This window comes from Tachyglossus aculeatus, chromosome 5 (genome assembly GCF_015852505.1).
Source record: "Tachyglossus aculeatus isolate mTacAcu1 chromosome 5, mTacAcu1.pri, whole genome shotgun sequence".
Classification (NCBI taxonomy): domain Eukaryota; kingdom Metazoa; phylum Chordata; class Mammalia; order Monotremata; family Tachyglossidae; genus Tachyglossus; species Tachyglossus aculeatus.
The window spans coordinates 69,301,746-69,329,697 of NC_052070.1; the positions used below are offsets into that span (position 1 = coordinate 69,301,746).

The 27,952-nt window shown below is 45.6% G+C and overlaps 1 protein-coding gene across 1 annotated transcript; it reads left to right on the top strand.

The window, feature by feature from the left end:
- Nucleotides 1–206: 206 nt before the first annotated feature.
- Nucleotides 207–27,167, top strand: LACTB (lactamase beta). Its single transcript, XM_038747320.1, has 7 exons — nucleotides 207–254; nucleotides 336–482; nucleotides 11,176–11,242; nucleotides 13,608–13,798; nucleotides 14,223–14,571; nucleotides 17,237–17,402; nucleotides 26,420–27,167. Exons 1-7 carry the CDS (start codon nucleotides 207–209, stop codon nucleotides 26,961–26,963), a joined length of 1,512 nt encoding a protein of 503 aa, XP_038603248.1. The 3' UTR covers nucleotides 26,964–27,167.
- Nucleotides 27,168–27,952: the final 785 nt, after the last annotated feature.

Below are 27,952 nucleotides of genomic sequence, written 5' to 3' on the forward strand. Positions count from 1 at the left end.
GACAGCCCGATCACTTTGTATCCCCCCCCAGCGCTTAGAACAGTGCTTGGCACATAGGAAGCGCTTCACAAATGCCAACATTATTATTATTATTATTGTCCTTCCCAAGCGCTTAGTCCAGTGCTCTGCGCACGGTAAGCGCTCAATAAATACGATTGGATGGATGGATGAATGAATGAAGGGGGCGAGGGGGGAGGGGGCGATCGATGCGTTCTGTGTTCGGCGCCCGTCCGCCCGCCCCGCCCTCTCCGTGCGTCTGTGAGGCGGGGGGGGGGAGGGGGGGATGACGGGGTGTCTATCGGCCGTCGGCTGGTGATGCCTGCGGGGGGACCGAGCCGCCATGGCCCGGATCCTGGACGCGGCCCGGCACGCGCCCTCCGCCCGCACTGCGCCCTCTGCGGCCGGTGCGGGGACTGCGCCCCCTGCGGGCTGTGCGGCCTCCATTGGTAGTGCGCCCTCTGCGGGGACTGCGGCCTCCATTGGTAGTGCGGCCTGTGTGGGCGGTGCGGGCTCCGCGCTCAGTGCGCCCCCCGTGCGCAGTGCGGCCTCCGCGGGTAGTGCGCCCTCCGCGGCCTGTATGGGCGGTGCGGGCTCCGCGCGCAGTGCGCCCCCCGCGGCCTGTATGGGCGGTGCGGGCTCCGCGCGCAGTGCGCCCCCCCGCGGCCTCCATTGGTAGTGTGGGCGGTGCGGGCTCCGCGCGCAGTGCGCCCTCCGCGGCCTCCGTGGGTAGTGCGCCCCCCGCTTCCTGTACGGGCGGTGCGGGCTTCGCGCGCAGTGCGCCCTCCGCGGCTTCCGTGGGTAGTGCGCCCTCCGCGGGTAGTGCGGACTCCGCGCGCAGTGCGCCCTCCGCGGGTAGTGCGCCCCCCGCGGCCTCCGTGGGTAGTGCGCCCTCCGCGCGCAGTGTGCGCAGTGTGCCCTTCGCGGGCAGTGCGCCCTTCGCGGCCTCCGCGGGCTCCGCGCGCAGTGTTCCTTCCGCGGGCGGTGCGCCCTTCTTGGCCTCCGCGGGTAGTGCGGCCTCCGCGGGCAGTGTGCGCTTCGCGCCCTCCGCGCGCAGTGTTCCTTCCGCGGGCAGTGCGCCCTTCTTGGCCTCCGCGGGTAGTGCGCCCTCCGCGGGCAGTGTGCGCTTCGCGGCCAACGCGCACAGTGTTCCTTCCGCGGGCGGTGCGCCCTTCTTGGCCTCCGCGGGTAGTGCGGCCTCCGCGGGCAGTGTGCGCTTCGCGGCCAACGCGCGCAGTGTTCCTTCCGCGGGCAGTACGCCTTTGTTGGCCTCCGCGGTTAGTGCGGCCTCCGCGCGCAGTGTCCCTTCCGCGGGCAGTGTGCCCTTCTTGGCCTCCGCTAGTAGTGCGGCCTCCGCGCGCAGTGTGCCTTCCGCGGGCAGTGCGCCCTTCTTGGCCTCTGCGGGTAGTGTGCGCTTCTCGGCCTCCGCGCGCAGTGTGCCTTCCGCGGGCAGTGCGGCCTCCGCGGGCAGTGTGCAATCCGCGGCCTCCGCGCGCAGTGTTCCTTCCGCGGGCGGTGCGCCCTCCTTGGCCTCCGCGGGCAGTGCGCCCTTCTTGGCCTCCGCGCGCAGGGTGCCTTCCGCGGGCAGTGCGCGCAGTGTGTCCTCCTCCGCGGGCAGTGCGCGCTCCGCGGGCAGCGCGGGGTGGGTCGGGCGCTGGGCCTGGCGGTTGGTCCGTGGCGGCTGGGCCCGCGGGCTGGGGCTGGGGCTGGGGTTGGGGCTGGGGCTGGGCCTGGGGACCCAGTTTTCCGGCAGCCTGCGCGGTGCGGAGGCCGGGCCTCCCCCCGGGCCTCCCCCCGGCCCCCCCCCTCGCCCAATTTTCCAGAGCCGTCCACACCAGTCGGGACCTGCTGGGCCGGATCAAGGTGCGGACCCCACAGCTCCATCATCATAATGACAAGAACGGCGTTTATTAAGCGCTTATGGCATTTTTTTTATGATTAAGCGCTTACTACGTGCAGAGCGCTGTTCTAAGCGCTGGGGAATTTACCGGGTGATCAGGTTGTCCCACGTGGGGCTCACAGTCTTCCTCCCCATCTTACAGATGGGGGAACTGAGGCCCAGAGAAGTGAAGGGACTTGCCCAAAGTCGCACAGTTGACAAGTGGTGGAGCTGGGATTTGAACCCATGACCCGTGACTCCAAAGCCCGGGCTTTTTCCACTGAGCCACGCTGCTTACTATTGCAAAGCACCGTTCTAAGCGCTGGGGAGGTTACAAGGCCACCAGGTTGTCCCACGGTGGGGGCTCCCAGTCTTCATCCCCACTTTACAGATGAGGGAACTGAGGCACCGAGAATAATAATAATAATGGCATTTATTAAGGGCTTACTATGGGCAAAGCACCGTTCTAAGCGCTGGGGAGGTTACAAGGCGACCAGGTTGTCCCACGGGGCGGGGCTCCCAGTCTTCATCCCCACTTTACAGATGAGGGAACTGAGGCACCGAGAATAATAATAATAATGGCATTTATTAAGCGCTTACTATGGGCAAAGCACCGTTCTAAGCGCTGGGGAGGTTACAAGGCGACCAGGTTGTCCCACGGGGCGGGGCTCCCAGTCTTCATCCCCACTTTACAGATGAGGGAACTGAGGCACCAAGAATAATAATAATAATGGCATTTATTAAGCGCTTACTATGGGCAAAGCACCGTTCTAAGCGCTGGGGAGGTTACAAGGCGACCAGGTTGTCCCACCGGGGGCCTCCCAGTCTTCATCCCCACTTTACAGATGAGGGAACTGAGGCACCGAGAATAATAATAATAATGGCATTTATTAAGTGCTTACTATGTGCGAAGCACCATTCTAAGCGCTGGGGAGGTTACAAGGTGATCACGTTGTCCCATGGGCGGCTCACAGTTTTAATCTTTTAGACTGTGAGCCCGCTGTTGGGTAGGGACTGTCTCTATATGTTGCCAACTTGTACTTCCCAAGCGCTTAGTACAGTGCTCTGCACACAGTAAGCGCTCAATAAATACGATTGATGATGATGATGATCCCCATTTTACAGATGAGGGAACTGAGGCACCGAGAATAATAATAATAATAACGGCATTTATTAAGCGCTTACTATGTGCAAAGCACCGTTCTAAGCGCTGGGGAGGTTACAAGGTGATCAGGCTGTCCCATGGGCGGCTCACAGTTTTAATCCCCATTTTACAGATGAGGGAACTGGGGCACTGAGAATAATAACAATAACGGCATTTATTAAACACTTACTATGTGCAAAGCACTGTTCTAAGCACTGGGGAGGTTACAAGGTGATCAGGTTGTCCCACAGTGGGGCTCACAGTCTTCATCCCCACTTTACAGAAGAGGGAACCGAGACACAGAGAATAATAATGATGATGGCATTAGTTAAGCGCTTACTATGTGCAAAGCACCGTTCTAAGTGCTGGGGAGGTTACAAGGTGATCAGGTTGTCCCACGGGAGGGCCTCACAGTCTTCATCCCCATTTTACAGATGAGGGAACTGAGGCACAGAGAATAAGAATAATAATGGCATTTATTAAGCACTTACTATGTGCAAAGCACTGTTCTAAGCGCTGGGGAGGTTACAAGGTGATTAGGTTGGCCCACGGGGGGGGGGCTCACAGTCTTCATCCCCATTTTACAGAAGAGGGGACTGAGACACAGAGAATAATAATAATAATGGCATTTATTTAGCGCTTACTATGTGCAAAGCACTGTTCTAAGCACTGGGGAGGTTACAAGGTGATCAGGTTGTCCCTCTTGGGGCACACAGTCTTCATCCCCATTTTATAGATGAGGGAACTGAGGCACAGAGAATAATAATAATGATGGCATTTATTAAGCGCTTACTGTGTGCAAAGCACCGTACTAAGCGCTGGAGAGGTTACAAGGTGATCAGGTTGTCCCCACTGGGGCTCACAGTCTTCATCCCCATTTTACAGATGAGGGAACTGAGACACTGAGGATAATAATAATAATAATGGTATTTGTTAAGAGCTTCCTATGTGCAAAGCACTGTTCTAAGCACTGGGGAGGTTACAAGGTGATCAGATTGGCCCATGGGTGGCTCACAGTTTTAATCCCCATTTTATAGATGAGGGAACTGAGGCACTGAGGATAATAATAATAATGGCATTTATTAAGCGCTTACTATGGGCAAAGCACCGTTCTAAGCGCTGGGGAGGTTACAAGGTGATCAGGTTGTCCCGCGGGGGGCTGAAAGTCTTCATCCCCATTTTATAGATGAGGGAACTGAGGCACAGAGAATAATAATAATAATGGCATTTATTAAGTGCTTACTGTGTGCGAAGCACCGTACTAAGCGCTGGGGAGGTTACAAGGTGATCAGGTTGTCCCATGGGGGGCTCAAAGTCTTCATCCCCATTTTACAGAAGAGGGAACTGAGGCCCAGAGAAGTGAAACGACTTGCCCAAAGTCACACAGCTGACAAGTGGCGGAGCCGGGGTTTGAACCCATGACCTCTGACTCCAAAGCCCGGGCTCTTTCCACAATCATATTTATTGAGCGCTGACTGTGTGCAGAGCACTGGAGTAGGAGAAGCAGCGGGGCTCAGGGGAAATCAGTCAATCAATCAATCGTATTTATTGAGCACTTACTGTGTGCAGAGCACTGTACTAAGCGCTTGGGAAGGACAAGTTGGCAACCCGGGCTTGGGAGTCAGAGGGCGTGGGTTCCAATCCCGGCTCCGCCACTTGTCAGCTGTGAGAAGCAGCGTGGCTTAGTGGAAAGAGCCCGGGCTTGGGAGTCAGAGGTCGTGGGTTCTAATCCCGCCTCCGCCGCTTTCATTCAGTCGTATGTATTGACTGCAGAGCACGGGACTAAACGCTTGGGAAGGACCAGTGTCTGCTGTGTGACTTTGGGCAAGTCACTTCACTTCTCAGGGCCTCAGCGACCTCATCTGGAAAATGGGGATGAAGACTGTGAGCCCCACGTGGGACAACCTGATACTACTAATAATGCTGATGGCATTTGTTAAGTGCTTACTAAGTGCCGAGCACTGTTCTAAGCACTGGGGGGGATACAAGGTGATCAGGTTGCCCCACGGGGGGCTCACAGTCTTCATCCCCATTTTACAGGTGAAGGAACTGAGGTTCAGAGAAGTCAAGTCACTTGCCCGAGGTCACGCAGCTGACAAGTGGCAGAGTCGGGATTAGATGATGGTATTTGTTAAGCGCTTACTATGTGCCAAGCACTGTGGTAGATACAAGGTGATCAGGTTGTCCCCCTTGGGGCTCACCGTCTTCATCCCCCTTTTACAGCTGAGGGAACTGAGGCACAGAAAATAATAATAATGATGATGGTATTTGTTAAGCGCTTACTATGTGCCAAGCACTGTGGTAGATACAAGGTGATCAGGTTGTCCCCCTTGGGGCTCACAGTCTTCATCCCCCTTTTACAGATGAGGTCACTGAGGCCCAGAGAAGAATAATAATAATGATGATGATGGTATTTGTTAAGCGCTTACTATATGCCAAGCACTGTTCTAACTGCTGAGGAAGATACAAGGTCAGCAGGTTGTCCCACATGGGGCTCACAGTCTTCATCCCCCTTTTACAGATGAGGTCACTGAGGCCCAGAGAATAATAATAATAATAATAATGGTATTTGTTAAGCGCTTACTATGTGCCAAGCACTGTTCTAAGCACTGGAGGAGATACAAGGTGATCAGGTTGTCCCACATGGGGTTCACAGTCTTCATCCCCCTTTTACAGATGAGGTCACTGAGGCCCAGAGAATAATAATAATAATGGTATTTGTTAAGCGCTCACTATGTGCCAAGCACTGGGGGAGATACAAGGTCATCAGGTTGTCCCACATGGGGCTCACAGTCTTCATCCCCCTTTTACAGATGAGGTCACTGAGGCCCAGAGAATAATAATAATAATGGTATTTGTTAGGCGCTCACTATGTGCCAAGCACTGTTGTAAACACTGGGAGAGGTACAAGGTGATCAGGTTGTCCCATGTGGGGCTCACAGTCTTCATCCCCATTTTACAGATGAGGGAACTGAGGCACCGAGAAGTGCCCAAAGTCACCCAGCTGACAAGCGGCAGAGCCAGGATTAGAACCCATGACCTCCGACTCTGAAGCCCGGTTTCTTTCCACTGAGCCACGCTGCTTCTCATGGCCACATACCCATCATTCCCCCTTTTTATATTACCGCCTGTTTACTTTCATTCATTCAATCGTATTTATTGAGCGCTGACTGTGTCCAGAGCACTGGCCTAAGTGCTTGGAATCAATCAATCAATCAATCAATCGTATTTATTGAGCGCTTACTGTGTGCAGAGCACTGTACTAAGCGCTTGGGAAGTACAAGTTGGCCACATATAGAGACAGTCCCTACCCAACAGTGGCCTCACAGTCTCAATTCGGCAACAGAGACAATCCCCACCTCACAATGGGCTCACAGTCTAGAAGAGGGGAGACAGACAACAAAACCAGTAAACAGGTGTCAATACCACCAATCAATCAATCAATCAATCGTATTTATTGAGCGCTTACTGTGTGCAGAGCACTGTACTAAGCGCTTGGGAAGTACAACTTGGCAACACATAGAGACAGTCCCTACCCAACAGCGGGCTCACAGTCTAAAAGGGGGAGACAGAGAACAAAACCAAACATACTAACAAAATAAAATAAATAGAATAGATATGTACAAGTAAAATAAATAAATAGAGTAATAAATATGTACAGACATATATACAGGTGCTGTGGGGAAGGGAAGGAGGTAAGATGGGGGGGATGGAGAGGGGGACGAGGGGGAGAGGAAGGAAGGGGCTCAGTCTGGGAAGGCCTCCTGGAGGAGGTGAGCTCTCAGTAGGGCCTTGAAGGGAGGAAGAGAGCTAGCTTCTCTTACCACCAAAATAGGTAAATGGAATTATAGATATATACACATCATTAATTATTGAGCCCTGACTGTTCGCAGAGCACTGGACTAAGCGCTTGGAAAGTACAATTCAGAGAAGTGAAGTGACTTGCCCAAAGTCACACAGCAGATAAGTGGCGGAGCCAGAATTGGAATTTCAGTTCAATTGAAAGTACAATTCGGCAACAGATAGAAACAGTCCCTACTCAACAACAGCCTCACAGTCTAGAAGGGGGAGACAGACAATAAAACAAGTAGACAGGCGTCAATGCCATCAAATGGTACTACTTGTTCTCATGTGTATATAGCTCTCTAATTTTATTTATTTATTATTGTTGTTATTGATTCCTGTGTCCTTACAGCAGACAAGTGGTGGAGCCAGAATTGGAATTTCAGTTCAATTGAAAGTACAATTCGGCAACAGATAGAAACAGTCCCTACCCAACAACAGCCTCACAGTGTAGAAGGGGGAGACAGACAATAAAACAAGTAGACAGGCGTCAGTGCCATCAAATGGTACTACTTGTTCTCGTGTGTATATAGCTCTCTAATTTTATTTATTTATTATTGTTGCTATTGATGCCTGTGTCCTTACAGCAAAGTGGCGCCAACTTGTACTTCCCAAGTCCTTAGTACAGTGCTCTGCACACAGTAAGTGCTCAATAAATACGATTGATTGGCAGAGCCAGAATTGGAATTTCAATTCAGTTGAAAGTACAATTCGGCAACAGATACAAACAGTCCCTACCCAACAACAGCCTCACAGTCTAGAAGGGGGAGACAGACAATAAAACCAGTAGACAGGCGTCAGTACCATCAAATGGTACTACTTGTTCTCATGTGTATATAGCTCTCTAATTTTATTTATTTATTATTGTTGCTATTGATGCCCGTATCCTTACAGCAGACGTGATGGAGCCAGAATTGGAATTTCAATTCAGTTGAAAGTACAATTCGGCAACAGATAGGAACAGTCCCTACCCAACGACAGCCTCACAGTGTAGAAGGGGGAGACAGACAATAAAACAAGTAGACAGGCGTCAGTACCATCAAATGGTACTACTTGTTCTCATGTGTATAGCTCTCTAATTTTATTTATTTATTATTGTTGCTACTGATGCCTGTGTCCTTACAGCAGACAAGTGGCGGAGCCAGAATTGGAATTTCAGTTCAATTGAAAGTACAATTCGGCAACAGATAGAAACGGTCCCTACCCAACAACAGCCTCACAGTCTAGAAGAGGGAGACAGACAATAAAACAAGTAGACAGGCGTCAATGCCATCAAATGGTACTGCTTGTTCTCATGTGTATATAGCTCTCTAATTTTATTTATTTATTATTGTTGCTATTGATGCCTGTTTCCTTACTTTGATGTCTGTCTCCCCCCTTCTAGACTGTGAGCCTAGTGTTGGGTAGGGATCATCTCTATTTGTTGCTGAATTGGACTTTCCAAGCGCTTAGTCCAGTGCTCTGCACACAGTAAGTGCTCAATAAATACAATTGAATGAATGAATGAATGACCCCACAGCACTTGTGTATATAGGCACATACTGCTAATTCCGCTTATTTGTTTTAGCTCCTGTTTACCTGTTCTCATGTGTGTATATATATATATATATATATCTAATTCCATTTATTTATATTGATGCTATTGATGCCTGTTTATTTGCTTTGTTGTCTGTCTCCCCCATTCTAGACTGTGAGCCTGGAGTTGGGCGGGGATCGTCTCTATTTGTTGCTGAATTGTACTTTCCAAGCGCTTAGTACAGTGCTCTGCACCCAGTAAGCACTCAATACGATTATCTATAATTCTATTTGTATTGATGCTTTTGATGCCTGTTTACATGTTTTGATGTGTACATATATAATTCTATTTATATTGATGCTATTGATGTCTGTTTACATGTTTTGATGCCTGAGAAGCAGCATGGCTTAGTGGAAAGAGCCCGGGTTTGGGAGTCGGAGGTCGTGGGTCCCAATTCTGGCCCCGCCACTTGTCTGCTGTGTGACTTTGGGCAAGTCACTTCACTTCTCTGGGCCTCAGTTCCCTCATCTGGAAAATGGGTTTTAACCCTGTGAGTCCCAGGTGGGACAACCTGATTACCTTCTATCTACCCCAGTGCTTGGAACAGTGCTTGGCACATAGTAAGCGCTTAACATATGCCATCATTATTACTATTATTTTAGGCTGTTACCTTCTATCTACCCCAGTGCTTGGAACAGTGCTTGGCACATAGTAAGCGCTTAACATATGCCATCATTATTACTATTATTTTAGGCTGTGAGCTGGTTGTGGGTGGGGATTGTCCCTCTCTGTTGCTGAATTGTACTTTCCAAGCGCTTAGTATAGTGCTTTGCACACAGTAAGCACTCAATAAATACGATTGAACGAATGAATGACCAACCAGGACAATGGGGGCAGCCCTTGGGGCCAGAATCAGACTCGGGCCCCTCCTCCTCCCTTCCCCCCCCCCCCCCAAAACACAAATACCCCTCTGTCCCCAAACGGGGGGGGCCTCACCTCTTCCCCCACACCCCCTCTTCCCCTTTCCACTTCTTCCTCATCTCCTATTCCTCCCTGTCACACCTTCTTTTACTTTTAATGGTACGTGTTAAGTGTTTACCGAGTGTCAGGCGCTGCGCTAAGCGCTGAGAGAGGTACAAGCTAATCAGATTGGACACTGACCCACGTGGGGCTCACGGTCTTAATCCCCATTTTTCAGATGAGGAAACTGAGGCACAGAGAAGCGAAGTAACTCGCCTGTGCCTAAAGTACATTCCCCTCCCCATTCTCTCTCCTACCGGACCCATTCTTTCTTCCTTTCCTCCAACCCCCTTCTTCCTCTTTTCCTCCTCTCTCCCTCTCCATTCCTTCTCCCCTCATTCCCTCTACCCTTCTCCCAAACAATGAATCCTAAACACTTCGCACAGGGCCGTGCACACGATAGAAGTCCAGTAAAGGCTATTGATTCAGTGGTTGGTAAGTACAATGTGAATAACAGATGGGATCCCCTTCCGCAAAGAGTGTACAAAGTAATGGGAGGGACAGACGCTAAAATAAAGTACAGAAAGGAAGAAGGAAAAGAGGATGTGTACATGAGTTAAGTTCTTAAGTAACAGGGTATGAAAGATGCGTACATCAGTGTTACCAGAGGGGTTTTTTGTGGTATTTGTTAACCACTTAGAGTGTGCCTGGCACTGTACTAAGCCCCAGGGTAGATACAGGGTAATCAGATTGGACACAGTCCCTGTCCCACATTCATTCATTCAATCGTATTTATTGAGCACTTACTGTGTGCAGAGCACTGTACTAAGCGCTTCGGAAGTACAAGTTGGCAACAAATGGAGGCGGTCCCTACCCAACAGCGGGCTCACAGTCTAGAAGCAGGCTCACCCACATAGGTTTCACAGTCTTAATCCCCCCGCCCTACCTCCTTCCCCTCCCCACAGCACCTGTTTATATGTTTGTACAGATTTATTACTCTATTTATTTTACTTGTACATATCTACTATTTATTCTGTTTTGTTAATATGTTTTGTTTTATTGTCTGTCTCCCCCTTCTAGACTGTGAGCCCGCTGTAGGGTAGGGGCCGTCTCTATATGTTGCCAACTTGTATTTCCCAAGCGCTTAGTACAGTGCTCTGCACACAGTAAGCGCTCAATAAATACAATTGAATGAATGAATGCACACAGTAAGCGCTCAATAAATAAGATTGAATGAATGAATGAATTTTACAGATGAGGGAACTGAAGTACAGAGAAGTGAATTGACTTGCCCGAGTGCCCAGCAGACAAGTGGTGGGGCCAGGATTAGAATCCAGGTCCTCCGACTCTCAGATCCAAGCTTTTTCCACTAGGCCACTCTGCTCCTCGAGTGCTTATGAATACTTAAGTGCTTAGGTGGGACAGAATTGCTGTAGTGGCAGTTGGGGGGATATAAAATGGGAAGGTTAAAAATGAATTAAGGAAGACTCCTTGGAGATGCGATCTCGAAAGGGCTTTGCAGGTGGAAAGAGCAGTAATTTTCCTCCCCTCCTTTCCCCTCTCCTTCTCCCATAGACTGTAAGTTTCATGAGGAACAGGGTCTGTGACCACCCTCATTATCTTAGTACAGTGTTTGGTACAGAGTATGTGCTTAACAAATACTGCTGCCCCCTCACCACCTCTCTCCAGCACCCTTGCCACCTTCTTCCCTTTTCTTTTCTCCTTTCCTCCCCTCCCAATTCCCTCTTTTCCTAACTAATCCTTCCACTTCTCCTCCCCCCTCTCCCGACTCAAATAGAAATTCATTTGTTTTGTGCATTGCTCCCTGCAACACAGGATGAGGTCGGAGCCCCCGGCATACTAGTTGGAGTTTCCGTAGATGGAAGAGAAGTCTGGTCAGAAGGTAGGCTCTGGGAAATACCTTTTCTGTTTCAGATACCAAACTGAAGCTTTATTTTGTTATTTGAACGAAATCAATTTAAAGGCAAACTCTTTAACTTTTAGAAAATGAAAAATTAACCATAGGGAGTCTTCAGTTGGATACTTTTGGAGTTTGGCCGTCTGGGACTTTTTCAGGCCTCAGTTTTGCTGAGATGGCACTAATCTGGTTCTCCGTCCACATCTGGGACCACTCTTCAGTTTAATTCACTGGCTCCTGTTCTGCCTCTCATCCTCTTACTAGGTTGGCTTTGGGCATCCTTGTTCCTGTGACCCACGCTCTATTCTGCGTCCCTGACTCTTCTGTATAAACTCTTGGGGAGCTCACCTACCCACACGGCTTCAGCCACAACCTTAATGCAGATGACTCCCAGATCTATTTGTCTTAGCTCGATCTCTCATTCATTCATTCATTCAATCGTATTTATTGAGCGCTTACTGTGTGCAGAGCACTGTACTAAGCGCTTGGGAAGTACAAGTTGGCAACATATAGAGACGGTCCCTACCCAACAGTGGGCTCACAGTCTAGAAGGGGGAGACAGAGAACAAAACAAAACATATTAACAAAATAAAATAAATAGATCTGACTTGACATCCCACACCTCTTCTTGGATGTCCCCCTCGCACTTTAAATTCAATATATCTAAAACTTTCCCATCTTTATTCGTACTACCACCGTCCTCCCTCTCCTAGAAGAGCCGAATCTCATTGGCAACCTTCAATCCTTGCAGTCTTGCAACACTTAGGTTCATTCTTCCACCAAACATGCTGGTTTTGCGTATACAACATCTTCCAGTTCCACTGCTTCCTTTCCACCCTAACAGCTATCCCGTATAAACTCTGGCCCTACTGCAGGTAGACTACTACATTGGCTTCCTTGCTTTTCTCCCTGCTTCCAACCTCTCCCCTCTAATGTATACTACATAGATCATCTTCTTAAAGCACCACTCAGCACCCATCTCTCCATTCTTCAAAACCGTCCGCTGGCATCCCGTCTCCTGCTGTATTATGTAAAAAAAACTCCTCCGATACGGCTTCTAAGCTCTTCAGCTTGCCCCACAATTATGTCCTCTCTTCCTCCATCCCAAACTCACCCTCTAACAGCACCTCACTCTCCTCTCTCACGCATCCATCCATACCCTCACTCACAGTGTTCCTGCTGGTTTGGAATTCCCTCCTTCCCGAAATCTGACCGAGGGTAGCTTTCCCCACTGCATCCACCAAGTCTTCCCTGATGAATCCGCACCCCCTCAGTCGTACAAGCTGTCAGCCATCTCTAGCACTAATGTAGCTATTTATACCGATCCTCAGCACCTTTGTTTAGATGTGTATTCAGTTGTAAATTCAGTTATTTATTTCTACTGTTCTATTTCTCAAATATTTTCATGTCCTTCCTGTCATTGTTGGTCTCTTGTGGACAAGGGACATGTCACTTCTTTAATTTCAAACTTTCCAAGCACATGGTTCAGGCATCACACCCAGCCGGTGCTTAATAAATACTATTGCTACTGAATTTACACGATTTCAGCTTTATAACACATCACATCACATGTTTTGATTTCACGACACAGGCCCTCTTATATGTCAACTGCTCCAGGAGTGTGGTCAATAGGGTGGAGGCAGGAGGGCTTGGGTGTTTGGGGAATTGGGGAAACCATTTTAAAGGCCTTGATGGGAGTTGGAGGAGAAAGCTTAAATGGGCATGGGAGTGGGGAGAGGACTGAGGTTACCAGATTGCCAGCTGGCATCATCAGGAGTGGTCAGCCTGTCCGTTTTACTGCCGCTGAAGTGAAATTTGGCTACCTTATCAACATGGATGTTAGAAAGCTTTGGTGGGAGCGTGAGGGGATGTGTTTCAGGATCCCTAAGGGCTTTGTGAGAGAAGGAAGCTTGACAACTACTGCTTTAAAGAACTTTCCAAAATGAGAATCTAATCTTTCAGAGAAACTTAACTTTTACAGTCCTCTAGGTTGTATCTGAGGCTTTCTTTAAAAGCAATTAATCTTGATTCTCTACTTATTTAGCTTTTACCATTAAGGAACTCATGTGAAAAGGAGGCACTGACTTTGCTGTTCCACAAAAAGGGCTCACTGGAGAGCAAATATTTGGTTAACTCTGTCTTTTGTGGAATTAGTAGTTGGTTTTAAGTTGTCGGTGACCTGAATGTTTATGAGGGATTTCCTTATGAGGTCTCATCTTAATTGATACTTTGAAGGTAAAATAATTAGTTGAACTCGTAGCCTGGGTTTCTATCAGTATTTTGCTGAACCTTTAGAAGAATTACTCTCCACTCCAAGACCTGTTATCTGTGCCTTTTTTTTCTGTTAAAGGTTTGGGCTATGCCGACGTAGAAAATCGAGTACCGTGTAAACCAGAGACAGTAATGCGAATTGCTAGCATCAGCAAGTGTCTTACCATGGTGGCCATTGCCAAGCTGTGGGAAGAGGGGAAATTAGATCTCGATGCTCCGGTGCAGAAGTATGTCCCCGAATTCCCAGAAAAAGAATATGAAGGTGACAAGGTATAAAACATTCATTTTACTCAATCAATCAGTCAATCAATCAATCAATCATATTGAGCGCTTACTGTGTGCAGAGCACTGTACTAAGCGCTTGGGAAGTACAAGTTGGCAACATATAGAGACAGTCCCTACCCAACAGTGGGCTCACAGTCTAGAAGGGACTCAGTGTTAAACAGTTTATTTCAAATTTTAAACGGATGGCACATAGAGCTGTATTTCTTTCTGACGTGTGCAAGTCATTCTGTACAAAGTATCGATGGTGTCAGAAATTTGGCTCATGAAAACTGCGAGGAAAAAGGAAAAATTGGTTTAAAATTGGGAAATAGGTCTAGGACTTTCCGGCATCCCTAAATGTTAAAAGCACGTATCGTGGAATTAACTTTTTTTGCTCAATTTAACTTTTTCTGTTTTATGAATTTATTAGGTTTCTGTTACTACACGATTACTGATTTCACACTTAAGTGGAATTCGTCACTATGAAAAGGATATTAAAAAAGTGAAAGAGGAGAAAGCCCTTAAAGCCTTGAAGGTGAAAGAGACACTGGAATCCAACCACGAGAGACACTTAAAAGAAAAAGACGACAAAAAAAACGAAAAGAGTGATCTAGTCCCAGTTAGGTCAGAACAGGAGAATGAAAGCAAAGGCCGCAATTCAAAATCTGGGAAAAAAAAGAATGATTTTGAACAAGATGAATTGTATCTAAAAGACAAGTTTGAAAATACAATCGAGTCCTTAAGGATATTTAAAAATGATCCTTTGTTCTTTAAACCAGGTGAGTGTTCATTCCTATTCTTAATAGTCATTAACTCAGTATTAATTTTCAGGATTTCAGAATGATGCCACCTTTCGAATATTAGAGAGGGTTAAACACTGTGGATGAGTCTTAGTGCCACCCATTTTCTTATTCGTTTGGTGTCATTTCCTCAAAGGGAAGAGCAGTTAGAAAGCAGCACATTTAAATCTAGGTATATTTAAGACTTCTAGCCATATTTAACTTCATTCTTAGTTGATCATTATTACGGCATTAGCGTTACGATATGAGGGGCTTACTTTGTGCCAGGCGCTGTATTCACTGCTGGGCTAAACCCAAAATAAGTACCACGAGTGGCTCACAATCTAAAAGAGCGAAGAGAGGTAACAATAAAAGTAAACTGTGAACGTCTTGAGAGTTGGAACGGTAAGCCCCATTCCCAGCGTCAGAAAGAGGAATGGAGCTGCCCCGGCCGCTAGTTACAGTCATCCCTTCAAGGCCCTACTGAGAGCTCACCTCCTCCAGGAGGCCTTCCCAGACTGAGCCCCTTCCTTCCTCTCCACCTCGTCCCCCTCTCCATCCCCCATCTTACCTCCTTCCCTTCCCCACAGCACCTGTATATATGTATATATGTTTGTACATATTTATTACTCTATTTATTTATTTATTTTACTTGTACACATCTATTCTATTTATTTTATTTTGTTAGTATGTTTGGTTTTGTTCTCTGTCTCCCCCTTTTAGACTGTGAGCCCACTGTAGGGTAGGGACCATCTCTATATGTTGCCAACTTGTACTTCCCAAGCGCTTAGTACAGTGCTCTGCACACAGTAAGCGCTCAATAAATACGATTGATTGATTGATTGATTGATCCTCCTCCCCAAATCCAGCCCCTTCCTCTCCTCCTTCCCTCCGCCTCTGCCCCCACTCTCTGGCCATTTGGTTCTCAGCTGCTGGTTCTCAGTTCCTAACCGGTGGGCCTTCGTAGTGTCAAACGAAGAAGAAGAGAAGCAGCGTGGCTCAGTGGAAAGAGCCCGGGCTTTGGAGTCAGAGGTCATGGGTTCAAGTCCCGGCTCCACCAATTGTCAGCTGTGTGACTTTGGGCAAGTCACTTCACTTCTCTGTGCCTCAGTTCCCTCATCTGTAAAATGGGGATTAAGACTGTGAGCCCCCTATGGGACAACCTGATCACCTTGTAACCTCCCCAGCGCTTAGAACAGTGCTTTGCACATAGTAAGCGCTTAATAAATGCCAACATTATTATTACTATTATTATCCCTCATCTACACCAGGCTTTTTGAGACTCGTTTGGGGAAAAAAAAATGGCAAATACATATTCTTTGAATATAAAATAGCCCTTAAGGAAAGTCAAGAAGTTGGTAATTTTTTGAAGGAGTAATTTTTGAGGAAGGAACCGTGGCCTAGTGGATAGAGCACAGGCCTGGGGGTCATAGAGACCTGGGTTCTGATTCCGGCTCCAGCAGTTGTCGGCTGTGGGACCTTGGGCAAGTCATTTCACTTTTCTGTGCCTCAGTTACCTCATATGGAAAATAGGGATTAAGACCGTGAGCCCCTTGAGGGACAGGGACTGTGTCCAACCGGATTTGTTTGTACCTACCCCGGCGCTTAGAACAGTGTTTGGCACCTAAATAAACACTTAACAAATGCCGTTATTAATGTAGATTTACAATAGTATATATCTGAAGCTAAACACAGAAATTGGCATAGGGCCTTAATATGAAGGAACAGTATTTCCTAAGTTTATTTTTCACTATGGTTAGGGAGGGACTTCACCCTTTCGATCATGTGTCCTTGAGTTTAGCTTGACAAATACCATCATTATTATTATTAATATCGTTGATCTGTATAATTTTGTGTTCTTTATCTTTTCACAAGTAATGGAGGTGGGGTGTGGTTGGTAGAGAAGCAGCGTGGCTCAGTGGAAAGAGCCCGGGCTTGGGAGTCAGAGGTTATGGGTTCTAATCCCGACTCCGCCACGTGTCAGCTGTGGGACTTTGGGCAAGTCACTTCACTTCTCTGGGCCTCAGTTACCTCATCTGTAAAATGGGGATTAAGACTGTGCGCCCCATGTGGGACAACCTGATCACCTTGTATCTCCCCCAGCGCTTAGAAGAGTGCTTGGCACATAGGAAGCGCTTAACAAATACCAAAATTATTATTATTATTATCCCTGTAGATGGAAAAACCATTTACCATGATGATTTTATATGCATTTCATGAATTTTCTGGAAAATCTCAAAGCCAAATATTCTATCTTGAAAGGTATACTAATTTAGGAGAAGCAGCGTGGCTCAGTGGAAAGAACCTGGGCTTTGGAGTCAGAGGACATGGGTTCAAATCCTGGCTCCGCCAACTGTCAGCTGTGTGACTTTGGGCAAGTCATTTAACTTCTCTGTGCCTCAGTCACCTCATCTGTAAAATGGGGATTAAAACTGTGAGCCCCCCGTGGAACAGCCTGATCACCTTGTAACCTCCCCAGCACTTAGAACAGTGCTTTGCACATAGTAAGCGCTTAACAAATACCATCATTATTATTAATATTTTCAACAAATCCCCGGTGGGCAAATATTATGTTAGTGTAACAAGTTAAATGTATGCAGTCATTGTTGACGTCTATTAACCATACCCCGATGTCTCTTTTTTTTCCCCTCACTGATGTCTCAAGGTAGTCAGTTTTTGTATTCAACTTTTGGCTATACTCTTCTGGGAGCCATAGTGGAAAGAGCTTCGGGACAGAAATTTGTGGACTACATGCAGAAAATATTTCATGACTTGGGAATGCCAACCACTGTGCAGGAAGAAAACGAGCCCGTGATTTACAACAGAGCCAGGTAAAGAGTACTTCTTTGTGCACGCAACTGTACATATTCAGGGGCCTGAGATTCAAAAACCTTTGATTTCTGTTTTGCTCTCAGTCACTGACCCACAGTGGGAGCATTAAGAAATCACTGAGTCTTCTTTGCTTTCATTTTTCTGGCTTGGGAAAATAAAACTTCTTTGTGTAGTACTCTGATCACCAACGATGAAGGCACTGCACGTGCCCTTTTCTCTCGCTGTCGAGAGGAATGGCTGGGAGAAACCCATCCAAGTTTTAATTGTGGGGATGTCTTGGCCGAGGGCAGTAAGTGGCATTAAAATTAAGGTGAGTCTGCCTGGTTAGCAATGCTCATCTACCTCCTCTCTGTCTTATCTACATGCCTGAGGGACCAATCAATCCATCGGTCAATCGATGATCTATAATGAATGCCTTGTGAGTAAACGTTTGGGAGAGATCAGCAGAAACAAGACGCTCCCTGCTTTGAATCCATTTACAGTCAAATGGGAAAAATAACCGTACAAATGATTTACATATAGTGGGAGCCCGAGAAAGAGCTAGGATTTACAAGAAGTAGTACAAATATACCAGGACGATAATAATTGTAGTATTTGGTAAGGGCACTTTGTGCCAAGCACTATGTAAGTAATCAATCAATCGTATTTATTGAGCACTTACTGTGTGCAAAGCACTGTACTAAGCTCTTGGGAAGTACAAGTTGGCAACATAGAGAGACGGTCCCTACCCAACAGTGGGCTCACAGTCTAAAAGGGGGAGACAGAGAACAAAACCAAGGAAGGGGCTCAGTCTGGGAAGGCCTCCTGGAGGAGGTGAGCTCTCAGTAGGGCCTTGAGAGGTAGTAGGGTCTTAAAGGGAAGTACTGGGGGTGGGGGCAGTAGTTTCCTTTTCCACTTGGTGTTCACAGTCCGTGTAGGAAGGAGAGCAAGTATTTTATCCCTGTTTTACGAATGGGGAAACTGAGGCACCGAAAAGGTAAGTGACTTCCCCAAAGTTATATGGCAGGCAAGTGGCAGAGGTAGGATTTGAACCCAGCTCCTCCGACTACCAGACCGCACTGCTTCTCTGAGTAGTACCTGAATGTGCAAATAAATAAAAGTGCTGAGGATAGGACTAAAATGAACCAGGCATATTTATGGGCTCAAACAGGGTGCAGAGCACTGTGGTAATTGCTTGGGAGAGTACAAGATAGCTGAGTTGGTAGACACGTTCCCTACACACAAGGACCTTACAGTCTATAAGGGGAGACGGACATTAGTGTAAATTACAGATAGGTACATTACTGCTGAGGGTGGGGTGAATAAAGAATGCAAGTCCAAGTACGAGGGGAGTGGGAGAAGAGGAAATGGGGGCATAGTCTGGAAGGCCTCTTGGAGGGGATGTGAGAATAATAATAATAAATAATAATGATGGCATTTAGTAAGCCCTTACTATGTTCTAAGCGCTGGGGAGGTTACAAGGTGATCAGGTTGCCCCACCAGGGGCTCACAGTCTTAATCCCCATTTTACAGGTGAGGTAACTGAGGCACAGAGAAGTCAAAAGTCACACAGCTGACAAGTGGTGGAGCCGGGATTTGAACCCACGACCTCTGACTCCAAAGCCCATGCTCTTGCCACTGAGCCCCGCTGCTTCTCAAGAGAGGGGTATAGGTATTGAGATTTGTTAAATGCTTCCAAGGTGCCAGGCACTGTTCTAAGCGCTGAGGTAGATTCAGAGGAATCAGGTTGGACACAATCCACGGGACTTACGGTTTCCATCCCCATTTTACAGATGAGGGAACCGAGGCACAGAGAAGGGAAGCGACTTACCCAGGGTTATGCAGCAGACAAGTGGTTAGAGCCCAGGTCCTTCTGACTCCCAAGCCTGTGCGCTATTCACTGCAGGCAACCCTGCTTATCTATCTATCTATCTACCTATCTATCTATTTATTTATTTGTTATTTATTTATCTTGTACATATCTATTCTATTTATTTTATTTTGTTAGTATGTTTGGTTTTGTTCTCTGTCTCCCCCTTCTAGACTGGGAGCCCTCTGTTGAGTAGGGACTGTCTCTGTGTGTTGCCGACTTGTACTTCCCAAGTGCTTAGTACAGTGCTCTGCACACAGTAAGCGCTCAATAAATACGATTGATTGATTGATTATCTAAGACTTCAGCTGTCATGGGGAACACCAGAGCCCAGACAGAAATTCTCATAAGCCTCGTTCCGATAGAGGACAGGGAGAAGCAAGGGAAGAGACTAGCCCCCGTATACATATATCCACTGGTATAAAGTTATTGTTTTCTAATCGGTTAGAAATTTTTCCAAAGGCTTTTTCTCATCCGCACCATCTAATAAATCTGGACTTTACACTTCCACAACTCTCCCCTTTCGTATTGCTAAGTTAACTAGACATAAAGTTCAGAGAAAAGATGTGAAGTTTGTTGACTCAGGTGTTCAAATACAAAAAAGGGAAAAAAAATCTTAGGAGAATTGTAAAGGCAGATCAGATAGAAAAATCCTGAGATCAGAGTTGGCTTTTTGCAAACTTTTAGGTTTTCCATCCTTGAAAATGACTATGAGTATTAAATCTTTTCCAGCTGTTTTAACAGTGGAAAATGTTTTTGTCAGATTTGTAACCTCAGTATTTTGATATTCAATATTGTATACTTGTTGTACATATTCTATTTATTTTATTTTGTTAATATGTTTAGTTTGTTCTCTGTCTCCCCCTTCTAGACTGTGAGCCCACTGTTGGGTAGGGACCGTCTCTATATGTTGCCAACTTGTACTTCCCAAGCACTTAGTACAGTGCTCTGCACACAGTAAGCGCTCAATAAATACGATTGATTGATTCAAGGGTAGCGTATTAATTTTCCATTATTTAAAATGTTAATAAAAGATTCCCATCTACTAAAGGAATTTTGGGAAAGGTCAAGTATCTTAAAGTCATAAACCCCCTTCTCAAAGTTCAGTTGAAAAGAATTACAGGTAAAGCAAAATACTGTGAACAGTATTCATAGAGAAGAATCACTTATCCCAGAAGCTGTGTGCTGTGTTTCAAATTCACACATGGAAGTACTTGAATTGCTGCCTTTCTGAATTACTGCAGGTGTTCTAAAATAGCAAAATAATTATGTAAGATGAAATAGTTAACTGGTGAAGAAGTGTAAATCATGTTATGTGTGCAGTATTTAGCAGAACTTGACATTCATTTTTCCTCTTAAATAATTTGGAATATTATTTATCACAGCTAAAGGAAAGTTTTTTTTTTTATAAAACAAGTATGTTGCATCATCAAATAGCTTTACTTCAGAATTTTGTAAACGGAGGATTTTAATTGGGTATTTTGTACCATGTCAGGTTGGATAGCTTAAGCGTCTAAGTTGAAAGGTTTTCCAGTTCAAGTATAATCAACCGTCGGTTAGCAAGGGTTAGAAATTTCCAGTTTGTTGATTTACCCCTGACCCTTGCTTTTTCCTATTCCAAAATTCCTGTGGTTGTTTCACTGATCGTTAGCGTGGGCCATCCAGGAAGGCACCACTTTCACCCATTGGGCTTGCAGTCTTTTTCTTTAAAGTTTAGAGTCACTGAAGAAATTTGAGAGATTGGTCTTGATTCTTGGGTAATACCAGAATGTGTTTTGAGGCCTTAAGTTGTTTTTTTTTGCACCATTCATGTTGATTTGCTAGGATATTTCTGTCCTGTTCTTCACCAAAAGGTGAAGGATACTAGTTTCCCAAAATCTGGGGGGAAGATATTAAAGCAGGAAGAGGTAATGGTTTTAATGTGAATAAATAAGTTCTCAACATACAGACCTAGGGGTAACGGGAAAAGTGAGCTTCCCCAATCTACAAGTTTTGCTTGTGTTTGTCCTAGGCAGGTGTAGCAACAATTTTTTGATATCTAGTTTGCAAACTTGAATTTAAGCCATGGGAAAAAAGGGATGCCTAGGCTAATGGGCTGGTGTGGATCCCAGAGCAAAGTTTGCCCTTTCTTGCATTCTCCGGAATGTATGGGGGGCTCCCTCTCTTTACGCATGCACTCTCCTCCACCGAGCAAGGAAAAGCAGGCATGAGGCAGGTAAAAATGGAGTTGTGGGGGAGGTGTAGTGAGCTCATCTGTTTGCTGTTGACAATCAGGGAAAATATTAGCTTTGGAATCTCTGCCTGTAAATACCTAAAGCAACAAAGATAGTGCATTAGTGCTAACTGAATCATTTTGCACCCCTACCTTGTATAGCTGGAACCTGGGGATTTAGAATGGGTGGGCGGAATTACTTTTCAGAGTCTGTCTCTGTAATTGGACTGTCAGTGTAGTGGGTTGGTTGTGCCAGAGGATTGGGAATAATCCCCCTGTAAATAATAGTGATGTAATTTGTTAAGCGCTACTATGTGCAAAAACACTGTTCTAAGTGCTGGGGTGATCAGGTTGTCCCACGTGGGGCTCACAGTTTGAATCCCCATTTTGCAGATGAGGTAACTGAGGCACAGAGAAGTGAAGTGACTCACCCAGAGTCACACAGCTGACAAGTGGCGGAGGCGGGATTAGAACCCACGACCTCTGACTCCCAAGCCCGGGGTCTTTCCACCGAGCCATTGCTGCTTATCGGCAATGCTACATAGTCTCGGTGCAGCTTAAACCCGTTGCATTAGCGTATTTCCAACCCAGGTTTCACCCCGATCCTGGGCCACGATCCAGACTGTGTGTGTGTGCGAAAGCCAAGCTGCCCGCTCTCCTTTAGAAACACCTCAGTAGTTCATGCATCCTCTAAAACATACAGAGAAGTACTCTAGTTAATAGCTTAGCAAAACCACGTATTTTCCTGCATGTGCTCCTCTGTCCTATACAGACTGAACGACAGAATGACCGAGACCATATAAAAGTAATTTTTGCTTTTGTGTTATGACTTCCTGCTTCCTCAAAGTGTAAAAGGGTAAAATGGATAACTCGGTTTTATTCTGCCGGAAAGATGGGTAGCTTCCATGTCTGGAGAAAGAGTGGTTGGGTATCATCATCAATCGTATTTATTGAGCGCTTACTATGTGCAGAGCACTGTACTAAGCGCTTGGGAAGTACAAATTGGCAACATATAGAGACAGTCCCTACCCAACAGTGGGCTCACAGTCTAAAAGAAGTCTATGAAGCAAGCAGTGATCAGAGCGAAGCGTCAAGGAACCTGACCGTTCAGATTTCTAACAGATGACATTGGTGATTTCTTGGTGCTTAATGGAAGAACGATTGAACCGGCCTTAGACAGCCCCTCCAAATCATCCTGCCCCTTCCCTCTTTTCTCATGATCATCATCATCAATCGTATTTATTGAGCACTTACTGTGTGCAGAGCACTGTACTAAGCGCTTGGGAAGTACAAATTGGCAACATATAGAGACAGTCCCTACCCAACAGTGGGGTTTCTAGAGGGCGGCTGGGCCCCCCCCCGAAAGCGGGAGGATTGGGAATTGACACATTCTGTTTATTCCTTTTCCCACTTGGCATTCAGCAATTCTTTTTATCTCCCCCTGTATTTATTTTGGCTCAAAAGACTCTGTGGGCACAAAAGCTTACATTGATATAAAGAAGTGCTATGAGGCTACACCTGAGCAGGCCAGATTTTATTAGAGGTGTGTCCACTCTTACTTTTTCATTCATTCATTCATTCTATCATATTTATTGAGCGCTTACGGTGTGCAGAGCACTGTACTAAAGCACTTGGGAAGTACAGCAGTGCTTTGCACATAGTAAGCGCTTAATAAATGCCATCATTTTATTATTATTACAAGTTGGCAACATACTTTTTGAAGAACACTTCCACCAGGCAGCCAGTGAATGTACAAAAGACCCCTTTCTTAGGCAATTGTGAACTTTGCTAGAGGAAGCAAATGAGTGGCAGCTAGCCCGTGGATATTTTTTTTAGAGCATTTGCCTGTCTCCACTGGCTGAAAAAGCAATGGATGTACCACTGCCACTTGTTAAAACACGAAAGGCAATGTCTGATACTATTTGTTGGCAAAACAATGTAGTATCTACTTGCAGTACAATTTCCACTCGAGCTATTAGAATCCATCAGTAACAATAATTTTGCTGAAATATCTCTCATTTTGTTTGTGTGGATGTGATCTATGACTTTAATCATACTGGAACAAAAGCTAGAAAATAATGCTCACCTGTCAAACTTACTTACATTCTCTCAACTGACAGAAACTTAAAACTTAAATCCTTGCGGGCCCTAGGACATGTGAGTAATGTTTCATTTCCAAAGAACCAGGATTTTTTTTTTAAGTAATAACATTTTCTCCCTAGATATAACTCTTGAAATCATTCCCTGCCAGTATATCCTCAAATCTCCTATTGTACTAAAAGCCTGCGGAGGAACATTACTCACATTCCAAGGAATTTAAGAAACACTTTGTAATAAAAATGTCTTGAATCATTAAGTTCGTGGGTTTCAGGCTTCCTTGGCCGCATAATCATTTTGGACAGCCTGGAGATTCAAGTCTAATTAAGAAATGGATGCCTGGCACATGGCACCATTGCGAACCGAATGGTTTTGCAATTAAAGGATCATGTCATGGGGCATTAGGGTCTATTTGGGAGATGGCATGTGGGTTCCAAGCTGGCAAACGCAACAGTCAAACTCCGTAAGCGTGTGGCAAGTCCATTTTGTCATTCAACTGAACAAAACCATTTGCCTGAAAAAGCAAATTAATTTCCACCGAATTAGAAGTTACTCAGAGGATTAAAGCTTAGATCGATTGCTTTCTCCGTGTTTTTTTACATATTAGGAGGAGATAATTGAGACGTCACAATTCTTGAGATGTGGCTGTAAATGGTTTAAAATGCTGTGGTGGGAAGGCAGAGGGAATCGTACAAGTTAGGTTTATTGTTCCCCAAGCACTCCGCCTGGAAGCATCCGTTGAATACAAAGTAATAAAATTTGAAAGTTGAAAAATGTACTGCCACTGAATGGCTTCATTCTACAACAAATACAAATGTAGAATCCTCAGGGCAATCAGTAAACTTTTAAATAGGACATTAAACTTGAAAATTATTTAAGTATAGTTTCCTTCAGAGCCTAAAAACTCTAGAGAAGGTGCCACGTTTATTTTACTCTGGTTTCGGAGGGCAGTAGGTGGTTCCAGGTCAGTGTCACTGGTGTGCTTAGTACGGTATAGTACTCTGCACATAGTAAACCCTTAATAAATGCCATCGATGATGACTAAACTTCATAACCAGGCAAATCAATCTGTCAATGGTATTTATTGAGTGTTCGCTGTGTGCAGAGCACCATACTAAGCGCTCTGGAGAGTACAGTACAGTGAACCCCTAGCCCTCTCCAAAGAGTTCCCATGGCTTGAGGCTGCTGGCTGTATACAGTTCAAGAAAATTACAAAAGGGGAAACAAATGTTTTTTGGGTTTTTTTCCAGTACCTCTACTGATGGTAGCTTGTTTTGGATAGCGTATGTCACTCTATATATGTATATATGTTTGTACATATTTATTTACTGTAATATGTAATACAGTACTATAATATGTACTTTGTACATATTTATTACTCTATTTTACTTGTACATATCTATTCATTTTATTTTGTTAGTATGTTTGGTTTTGTTCTCTGTCTCCCCCTTTTATACTGTGAGCCCACTGTTGGGTAGGGACTGTCTCTATATGTTGCCAACTTGTACTTCCCAAGCGCTTAGTACAGTGCTCTGCACACAGTAAGTGCTCAATAAATACGACTGATTGATGATCTAATAGGATGGGATGTTAGATTGTCCAAGTGCATGTTGCTAAGGAGATTGCTTTGCTTCTCTTCAGGATCCAAGTCTACCGTGAGCAGGGAATGTGTGTGTTAATTGTTATATTGTCCTCTCCCAAGCACATAGGACAGTGTTTGGCACAAAGTAAGCACTCAGTAAATATGACTGAATAAGTCTGTGGGAGTCAGATAAAGGAGTCTCGCATCTATGTCTGATCATGAAGTTTTGTCCTTTTCCGCTTTCTATTTTTTTCAAAAGTCACTTCTTAAGAGCGGCTCATCTGAGCTGAGTGTCATGCTTTGCTCCACCATATCGAGAGCATATACCAGCCGGTGCTTCGGGTCAGGTGTAAGGCTTTGGATTTATGTGGCACTTTTATCCAAAGAACTCTTAAGCTCCTTGGAAATATTACCATTTTGAAACTCCCTGTCGATATAGTAGCTTCGTCCCCATTTTGCGGTTGTAGACAGTGAGATCCAGAGAGGTTATAAGTGACTTGCATAAGGTACTTAGTAATAATAATGATGGCATTTATTAAGCGCTTACTATGTGCAAAACACTGTTCTAAGCGCTGGCACTGTTCTAAGCATTAGGAGGCCTTCCCAGACTGCGCACCCTCCTTTCTCTCCCCCGCCTTACCTCCTTCCCCTCCCCACAGCATCTGTATATATGTATATGTTTGTATGTATTTATTACTCTATTTTATTTGTACATATTTATTCTATTTATTTTATTTTGTTAATATGTTTTGTTCTCTGTCTCCCCCTTCTAGACTGTGAGCCCACTGTTGGGTAGGGACCGTCTCTATATGTTGCCAACTTGTACTTCCCAAGCGCTTAGTACAGTGCTCTGCACACAGTAAGCGCTCAATAAATACGATTGAATGAATGAATGAAAGGTACCATTGAAAATAAATGCAGTTTATAAATGGGCACTATAGTTGTTTCTGAAAAAATGCAGGTTAAATGTATTTTTACTGCCAAACCATTGGAGAATAAAAACTGTTCATATAAGCAGGTAGGCAGAAGAAACTACCCCCAGATTTTCTCATTCTGAGTTTATTGCTTTATTTGTAGTGTGGCCTCTCCAGTAATCCACACTGCATTAGAACAGGGGTCCAAACTGATCTGAATTTCATGTGTAGTGCTTCCTGTCTGACAATTATTGGTCCCTAAATATAAGCAGTGGCATATTTTCCACTTCTCAGCTCAGGCAGTGAAAAATGGAATACCGAATTCTTCCTATCCGCCACTGACGGCTCTGATTTCATTTTAGGTTCTACATGTATAATAAAAAGGGACGCCTCGTCAACACGCCTTACGTGGATAACTCCTACAAGTGGGCCGGTGGTGGCTATCTGTCTACGGTCGGCGATCTTCTCAGATTTGGAAACGCAATGCTCTACAGTTACCAAGTTGGGATGTTGAAGAACTCCAACGAGAAACTCCTACCTGGGTACCTCAAGCCTGAAACCATGATGATGATGTGGACGCCGGTGCCCAACACAGAGATGTCTTGGGACAGAGAGGGCAAATATGCAATGGCGTGGGGCGTCGTGGAGAAGCAGCAGAGGTACGGTGCAGGCAGGCAACAGCGGCATTACGCATCCCATACTGGAGGCGCGGTGGGAGCAAGCAGCGTTCTGCTGATCCTCCCGGAAGAACTGGACACAGAGGCTACAGATAACAAGTTAGCGATTCCCCCGAAAGGGATCGTCGTCACCATCATTTGTAACATGCAGTCTGTTGGCCTTAATAGCACCGCCTTAAAAATCGCACTGGAATTTGATAAAGACAAGGCAGGTGGCTACTTTCGTTAAAGTCGATCAAAAAACCTTCTTAAAATGCTCTTAAGAATACAGGGAGAGGAAATGGGAATGAAAGAATGATGTACCTAATGGGTAGGTTTTATAAACGTCAAAGTAGTGATTTGTTTTTAATGCTCAGGGAAGCAACCCGTTTTTAAATCTTCAGAAACAACAAATGTTTGAACTACTTTGAAATAAAATGCATTCTGATATATATATGTCCTCTGATGTGGTTGGATTTTTTTTTGTCCCCGTGGAGTCTAAGATATTGGCCAGTTACGGTTAAAATTTCTATTTCGGTAGCTTCTTGACAGAATCAAGGAGGTTGGGGGAGGTGGTTTGTGTGTGTGTAGCATTGCATCAGAGGGGACTAAGTACATGAGGTGGGTATTTGGGTCCCTTTAGCTCTCTTGGCTCGCTCTTTCTTTCCTGTTTTTCTCTCCAAGAATCTTATGCTACTGTTTTGGCCCCATGAAAGCTCTGTTAAGAAGAGGCCATTCTAGTTATCAGTCCTACATCCCTTTTTTCCTATTTGGTACAAAGTTGCTAATTATTAGTGCTTTATTAGTCACTTGAAATGGGAGAAGTAGCAGCGTGGTTTAGTGGAAAGAGCCCGGGTTTGGGAGTCAGAGGTTGTGGGTTCTAATCCCAACCCGCCACTTGTCAGCTGGGAGACTTTGGGGAAGTCTTCACTTCGCTGTGCCTGTTTCCTCATCTGTAAAATGGAGATTAAGACCGTGAGCCCCAAGTGGGACAACCTGATAACCTTGTATCTTTCCCGGTGCTTAGAACAGTGCGTGGCACATAGTAAGCGCTTAACAAATACCATCATTCTTATTAAGTCAGCAGGCCATCCCTAGAAATGGGTCCGGCATAGCTAAGAGAATGGCCACCAGAGCTTTAACTGCTCCAGCCCAGACCTGAATCTGCATTTTCCACACAGTCATGGTTTAATTCCCTTTTAATTCCTAATGGGCATAGCCTTGACAAGGCAGCAATTT